The following is an 8,195-nucleotide window of genomic DNA, read 5'->3' on the forward strand; positions in this document are numbered from 1 at the left end:
AGCAGGGCCACCAAACATCCACATTCAGATCAGGTTGTCCAGGACCCCGTCCAACCTGGCCTTGAACACGTCCAAGGACGGGGCATCCACAACCTCCCGGGGCAGCCCGTTCCAGGGCCTAACCACTCTCCTTGTAAAGAACTTCCCCCTAACATCCAACCTAAATCTTCTCTCCCTCAACTTGGATCCATTTCCCCTAGTCCTGCTATTGTCAGCCCTTTTGAAGAGTTTACTCCCCTCCTGGGTGGTCAGCAGCACGAGATCCACAGGGTAGCAGTAATAGAAAACCAGGCCATGAGGACAGGCTGGTTTTGCTCTGCACTGCACAACAGAAGAGATTTTCTGGATGGCTGACTTTGAAACATCATTAACGTTATTCTAATGCAAAGGGTTTTAGCATAGTTGTTTAAGTGGTAAATACACTAAATGATGCTTTAAATATTAATACAAGAGGGTGCTTTGCTGAATTTAAGTTTGTCAATTGATTTCTTGTAATCGTATGCATTACACATGGGAGCACTTGCTGGCTTTGCTGCCTGCAAGAAACTGCAAGCATCAGAGAAGCTACTGGTGCATTATAGGTGGACTGGAAGGGAGAACTGCAATAAAGAAGCCAGCGGTGAAAATGGGGAGGGCAAATATGAATATTCATAAAAGTCAATCCTATTTAATTCAAGGTATTACTTTACCTTAACAGGAAATAAAAATTAGGGAGAAGGGAAAAGAGGGGGAATTCTGAAGAATGTCCAAATAGGTGTCCAGGTATTGAATTTGGACGTGTTATTAAGCATTGCAGTTTTGTGCCGATTCAAGAGCAGTTCACCAGCTTACACGTAATTTAAGTGATGTTCCTCCTCTCTGCAGAGGCCGGAGCGCTGCGAGGACTTGCCTTATCCTTCCTGCTGCGCTAGATGGCTCTGCTCTGCTCCTCGAGGCTGCTAACCAGGAGAGCAGAGGCGTAACGGTGCTCAGATGCCCCCAATCGTTCCTAACTCCACCGAATTGAATCTCCAGCCCAGATATTACTTTCTTTTTAGGGAGAAATAATGTATGTCCTCCTGTCCTTTGCTGTAAATAAGATGAGTAGCATGCAGTTAGATAAAGCCCAGAAGCACATGGTATTGTTTTGCTTGTTTGTTTGTTTGTAATTGGCTTATGATCTTTCTGCTGCTGCTTGCTTTGTGCTTTATGGCCCTACTTTAGCTGACAATCACGTCTGCTCAATGCCCTGCTCTCACGCAGCTTTTACTCCAGAGATGACAGAACGCTCGCAGCAGCCCTGAATGAAGGTGTCCTTCAGCTGCAATGGAGGAAATGGATGGGATCAAATTGACAGAACAAGATCCGTGGCCAGATTTCCAAAAAGCAGCACAAATGTTGTCTGTGCTCAGCTGCTGCTGTTTGTTTCTCTTGGCCTTATCTTCCTGCCATGCTGAGCACCCAGCTCTTCCTCTTGCAGTTGTTGGGCACAAGAACATTCAGCCCATTTGCCCTTAAAACACGCTCAGGAATGAGGCTGCCTTCAGCTCTGCTGCTGATCCCTTCTTTTGAGGGCCTGGGCGCAGCCTATGGACTCCAGATGGGATCCTTTGAGTTTTTCAGATCCCTTTTGCAAACCTAATGCCAAACTGGTGAAACAAGAATAACTTGTGTTTATTTATTCTCCATTTTATTGCAAGCAAACACGATTTATTTTACATTCCCAAACCTTTGCAAATAAACCCACGCACCTGAACCTACAGTCAGCTGCCAGAAAGAAGATTCCCTGACACTTTTCTTCCCATAAATTATTTCTATTGATTGAAAAAATAGTAGTAAATATTTTGTGTAGAACACAACATTTTTGAGGTTCAGGTTGAAGATCAGTGCAAGAGCCAGAATAAAGGATGGACAAGGGCTTGTTCGTTCTCCTTTCATGCCTGGCTTTGTGGCATGGCTTGGTGCTGTTTCTCTAGGGATGCTCTTATTTTAGCCTTTCCTGAGCAATAATATTGAGGGAATGGAAATTCTGTGAGATGAGATACCTGTAATTACACCTTTCAGAGCGCTGTCAGCAAGTTTTTGCATTTTAAAGAAAAATCTTGTGTTTCTGTACTTGAGCAAACCAACATTTTAAGGGCTTTCTGTCTGTTTTTGTGTCCTCTCACCCACCCAAGGCATTGATATCAGCCTTTCGGTAAGGAGTAGCACACAGAGGTGGAATAGAGGTATTTTCTCTTGGGACAAGCACTTGCATTCTAATCATTGCTTCTTTATCTTGGAGCAACACACTCAGCAATGCAGTGCTCCACAAATAGAAGTCAAAGTGCCCAGTTTCTTTCTGCAGCAGAGCAAGACAGATTACTGCCTGCTCAAGAGCTGATATATAAGAAGTTAATGGTATAAAGCACAAACCAGGTGACACGTGAAAATGAAGCAACAGCAAGAATAGCAAAAATACAGGCTCTTAAAAATGGGTGTGCATCAGTGGAGGGCATTTTTATTTGGTCCAGAAGAGATGGGATTTACCACGTGTGAACAGTTTCTGTTTTGAGGGAATGGTAGCAGGACAGAAGGAGGCCCTGGGCTGCTACCCTGAACTTCACTGGTATCAAGAGATCCTAATTTGGCTCGTGCAGTTTGGCCTGATAGCAGTAAGATCTCCATACTGCTGCAGCCCCAAAACCTCAGCAGTGTTGGAAAGAAAGTTCCCAAAGCTGCACGACTGCTGTGCAAAAGCACACAGGTGTCTGTGGACACCTCTCCCTTGCACAACCACGATGAAGATGGGAGGAGGAGGTGTGTTCTGCCTATCCAAAAGTAAACCCCAGAAATTATCAGATCTTGGCGCAGTTTCACAAACGCCTTCATTTCGCTCCTGCTCTTATTCGCTCTTTCCTGCCTTTTGCTCAGGGTTGTCCTTCCAGATACGGATGGTCAGGCAGGTTGCCATGGCCAGCCAGCCCAGGTAGGGCAGCATCAGCAGCGCTGCCACCTTGTTGATGCGGTACCAGGAGCACACGGTGCCGATGGCCAGGCTGTCCAAGCACAGGATGTCGATCAGCGCCTGCAGAGCAGACAGAAGAAAATTATTGTTGTTCTTCCTCTTGGGAACATACAGCAAGACGAAAAGCCCTCCTGCTACAGGTCATCACAGGATGGCCCGTGTTGGGATGGACCTCAAGGATCGTGAAGCTCCAACCCCCTGCCACATGCAGGGCCACCAACCTCCCCATTTCATAGCAGCCCAGGCTGCCCAGGGCCCCATCCAACTGGCCTTGAACACCTCCAGGAACGGGAGCATCCACAGCCATGGAGGTTGGGAGAAGGAATAGCAACCAGGGAGACTTCACGCTGAGGATTCAGCTGGGCTGATCATGAGCCCTAAGACCTCGGCTCTGGACTCAAATGAGTGAGACCAAACCAGGAGTGAGAGCAGTGCCGTTGTTTTGTTTGTTATCAGGTTTCACAGATTAATACACTGCTCAGCGGCCCTTCTACTGATAATGCCTATGTGGGTGCATCAGAAACATGCTCATCAGTACCAATGGCTGCTATCACTTTCTAAATGTACATTTCATCAACAGGGTGACAAAGCTGAGATGGAAACATGCCAATCTGTGCCTCTGATGTTCAGATAAATGCTTCTTGAGTCCAGCACGTGCCCAGCTCTGCCACGCTGCCATACCTTCACGCATATCCTCCTAAAGGCTCTGCTATGCACACTGTGTTGTGTTGTACTGCTCGATAAGCACAGCTACTGTTCCCTCCCCCAGGGATGCTGCTTTGCTGCTGGCTTGGGCAGGGTGTGTCTCTCAGAAGGACTTATCTGCCACCCCGAGTCCTTAACAGGGAGATGCAACAGCTGGGCTATTGACTTTTGAATCTCCCGCCCTGCTCTGGTAGGATCTGCTATCAGAGGGACAGGAGCAGGGTGAGGAGTGGAGGGGGCTGATACCATTGCCTAGAGCCAGGTGCAGCATTAATTATAACAGAGCAAAAGCTCTTCCTGCAGCTTTCTTTACAGTTGCGTAATTCTAGGTAGAAACTCTCCAAAGAGGCCCCAAACACCCAGCAGGGTGTCCAGGATACATTACCATCTTCAGGTTACGAGCACCAAAGAAGAAGGGAGGCCAAGCCCAGTTCAAGGCCAGCTGAGCCCCATAGAGGCCAAGCGGGACGATAGCTTTGCTGCTGCAGCCACCCAGGTCGTTCCAGATCAGGTAGGAGGCGTAGCTGTGAAGAGGGAAACTCGTCAGTGCTTTGCTGTCCCACAGTGAGTAAATCCATCATGTAGACAAACTCCTCACACAAGATTTGCAGCAGAGGTTTGCACGACTGCTGTATCTGCACAGCTGCTGCATCTGCACCCCTTGCTGCTCTCAGTCCTCTCATCTCCCACACCTGCGTGGCTCACAGGATTTCCCCAGAGCAGCGGCTGTTATTGGTGTCCTATCACAGTGCTGAGGGTGGGCTGTGCGCAGCCTGAAGCACAGCCTGGAGCAAAAGCTGAGGAGCTCAGCTCAGAAGGCAGCTCAGCTTCATAGAACCACAGAACGGCCTGGGTTGAAAAGGACCACAACGATCATCTCCTTTCAACCCCCTGCTGTGTGCAGGGTCACCAACCAGCAGCCCAGGCTGCCCAGAGCCACATCCAGCCTGGCCTCGAATGCCTGCAGGGATGGGGCATCCACAGCCTCCTGGGGAACCTGGTGCAGCCTGGGCACACACAGACCCCAGCGTGAGTGCAAGGCTAACAGCTGGGAATTCCCATTGCTGGGAATCAGCATACCTGCCCTGCCCTGCTGACCCGGAAAAGGAGTATTAAGGCAAACTGAAGAGTTTGCAATGTTGCACCTGAAGAAGCGTGACGAGCCGGGGGCCGTGCAGCACTTACCCCATTCCGGTGTACAGGACGGTCCAAGCAACGGGGAACATTTTGCGGGGTGGGCACCATGAGGGCTTTTTCAGCTTCTCGTACCAAACAGGAGTTTCTTTCCTATTGATGAACCAGCCGAGGAAACCCCCGACGTGCGGCAGGACGGTAAAACCTACGGTGTAAGCCCACATCCTTCCCTGGTGACGTGCAGTGCTCTGTTGCCTATTGTGGCTTAAAAACAGCAATTGATCATCAGTTTGGAAATCGCTTTTTCTTGCTTTGATCTTTTCCGCTCGTTGCCCACACCCCGCTTTAGTGGGTAAGTGTTTAATTTGTATTCAGCATTGCTACTGACTTCCCTCTGCCCAGGCTGTGAAGTAGGGGTAATTATTTCTGCCGTGGTTACATTTTCCCCTTGATCTGCCGAGTAAAGTGGCTCCTGCATTATTTTCTGGGCTCTTACAAGCTCTGTGTGGCAGGGTTCACCTGAGGTGCTTATATTCTTAGCAGACAAGGCTTCAGTTACTTTTATCATTCCTCCTCTGAATGCTGAAGTCAGACAGCGCACAACTGTGTGTGCTCACAGAGCCCACACGTCTCAGCAGAGCTGTTATCTCTCCTCTGCATGCCATTCTGAATATGAAAACCCAGACAGATCATGTCTAGAAAACCCCATCCATTCTGACTTCATCTCACTTTTTGCCATGGATTTGTATTTTAATTGAGGTCTGCAACAAGACAGTGTCCTAACAGTAAATTAAATTCTCAATGAACCTCTTTTAATCCCCCCTGCAGCCCTAGCAGACAGAAGCAGAATTCTTGCCTCCATTAACAGGTAAGCTGAGGCACAGGTTTCTTAGTTTGCTCACAGTCTAACCACGACCTGTTTGCATGAAAGGAACATATATTTAACAATCACCTTTCCAACACAAAACAGCTCTGGGAAGGATGGCATCCAGCATTTCATTCCCCTGCTGTTATCCTCAGGAGGGCTGTGAACCTGACAGCCTCGTGCCCTTCCTCCATCTGCCTGTGTTCGCCTCCACTTTGCTCCATTGAGGAACTGAAGCTGAATTAGCATTCATTGGAGATAAAGGATTCTCCAGGAGCACAGCAGCTCAGTGCTGTCAGCAGAAGCACGTAATGCACCTGAGCAGATGCACTTGGGGAGATTGCTTTTAGCAGTGCAAGGAGAGAGAAGGAGGCACACAAACAGCCCTGGTGCTCAGAGCACAGGCTGGGGATGCAGGGAGCAGAAGGGCAGGACCGATCTGCTCATCTGTGCAGCATTCTAACTCACAACCAAGGCTTTGCTATTGCCTGTGCTAATGGTTATTATTATCATCATCACGCTGCAGAGCTTTCCTCTTTAGAAGCTCACATCAGCCAGTCTGTATGTCAATAAGGAACAAATGCCCCCGACGCCGTCTGCCACCAACAATTCCTTCACCAGACAATTTATAGCACTATTAATGTGTCTCTGGAGGGAGAGAAGCGAGCAGGCAGAAGCAAGCTGTCGCTCCTGCTTTGGGAGTGTAAACCAGCACCAGCCAGGCTGCCCGACACGCTGCAGAAGGGCTGCGGGCAGCACGGCGTTGCTTGGATATCTCAGTTTGCCTCCGTGGGGCTTGAGCCGTAAAGCCTTACCGTCTCTCACCGCCCGTCTGTGCCGTGCGAAGGAGAAAGGTCGGGCATCCGAGGCCGGCTTCTGCCTGCGCTGCTGCTGCTGTGCGAGGAGGGGAACGAGGAGGGGCCGTTGAGTTTTGCCCAAATAGCAGAGAAAAGGGGTGTGTGCGCATCGCTGCGTGGGTCAGATTACACAGAGCCCAGAGGGGCCCTGCGTGCACCGCCTGGCCCTGGGCTGACGCTGCAACGATGCTCGGGGTGATGTGCGGGCAGAGCACGGCGCCAAGGCGCAAGGCGTGCGGTGCTGGTGAGCTGCGTGAGAGACACGGATGAGGATCAGGCCTGGGGTAGCATGGAGTCTGGGGGTGCTGCAGGGATATGAGCTACACCGATGTGTTTCAAATGGGGATCTCAGGTTGGGCTCCTGTGGGCAGGATCTGCTGTGCCTGCAGGGAACCTCTGCCCTTGCCACTGCTGGGTGCTGCTGCACAGCTCGCTGGTCACCCTTGGGCTGAAAGTCACCGAGAAGCACTTGGATCTGAAATAAAGATGTGAGAGGAGCATGTTAAATGGAAAAGGAAAAAGCTGGAAATCAATTTCCATTAGTAAGCTGTCTGCGAGAGATGGGGAATTAAACACTAATTTACTTCAGTTATGGGTCATTACCTGAATTCCATGGCCAGGAGCAGCATTGCTGGTTCCTGGCAGAATGCAGTATTACTGCTGTAACAGAACCACCGAGAGCTGCTGTTTTATTGGGCTCCGAAGAGAATTTTTCAGGGGGAGGGAAGGAGAAAAGACAAAAAAAACCAACAACCCACATGGTAGGGGGGTAGATTTTCAGCCAGCATAAATCAACCCGGTGCTATTGAGACAGTGTTTGTACAGCATCATTACTGCTCTGAAAGAACAGATGCAACGCGCGTTCATCAAGCAGAAGTCTGCTGCACATCCCAACAGGCTGCTGCTACTTCATGTGGGAGCTCAGGCCATGCTGCAAGGCAGGTGTGCCACAGCACAGCCCTGAGCAGCTCCAGTGCTCCCAGTGCTCCCAGTGCTGGTGTGAGGTGGTGACAGCACAGTCACAGCAAACGCTGGAGCAGTTGGTAGCTGGAAGCGTCTCCTTCCCTGGACTGGAGCACGGATGTCCATTGCCTTTCTGCTTGGCACAAGGCAGTGGAATCCCCTGGTTATTTTGTAGTATATTATGCTGAAAGCATTATTAAAAGCTAGGCGTCAAATCGTGAAGGTCTTGGTAATTCGTGAGGTTGGGGGATGATAGGTTATGACAGTAGAAGAGCAAATGCAAAGAGGGAAAATATAGCCCTGTGAGTGATGTATCAGCCTTACCTGAGCTTCAGAGCAAAGAAGAGGGTAATGGTAATGAACAGATTTGCCCTGGATCACAGCAGACTGGCTCATGGCAGAGATGTCACAGCCTGGGGTGGGGGTACCCACTGCTCTGGGCTTCTAAACAGTGTCTGCTATGGAGTGAATCAGCTGATGAAGTCAATGGTTTCAGATCATAGAATGGCCTGGGTTGCAAAGGAGCACAGCGCTCATCCAGTTCCAACCCCTGCTGTGTGCAGGTCACCAACCAGCAGCCCAGGCTGCCAAGAGCCACATCCAGCCTGGCCTTGAATGCCTGCAGGCACGGGGCATCCACAGCCTGCTTGGGGAACCTGGTGTAGCCTGGGCACACACAGACCCC

At 50.0% G+C, this 8,195-nt stretch overlaps 1 protein-coding gene across 1 annotated transcript; it reads right to left on the reverse strand.

Annotated features, from left to right (window-relative positions):
- Window positions 1-1,634: 1,634 nt before the first annotated feature.
- On the reverse strand, window positions 1,635-6,672 carry TSPO2 (translocator protein 2). The gene is made up of 4 exons (XM_052698407.1): window positions 6,506-6,672; window positions 4,877-5,089; window positions 4,077-4,215; window positions 1,635-3,046 (listed from the first exon to the last, which is right to left on the reverse strand). The coding sequence occupies exons 1-4, from the start codon at window positions 6,655-6,657 to the stop codon at window positions 2,864-2,866; spliced, it is 687 nt and encodes a 228-aa protein (XP_052554367.1). The 5' UTR covers window positions 6,658-6,672; the 3' UTR covers window positions 1,635-2,863.
- Between the last annotated feature and the right edge of the window lie 1,523 nt (window positions 6,673-8,195).

This window comes from Tympanuchus pallidicinctus, unplaced genomic scaffold (genome assembly GCF_026119805.1).
Source record: "Tympanuchus pallidicinctus isolate F22 unplaced genomic scaffold, pur_lepc_1.0 scaffold32, whole genome shotgun sequence".
Classification (NCBI taxonomy): domain Eukaryota; kingdom Metazoa; phylum Chordata; class Aves; order Galliformes; family Phasianidae; genus Tympanuchus; species Tympanuchus pallidicinctus.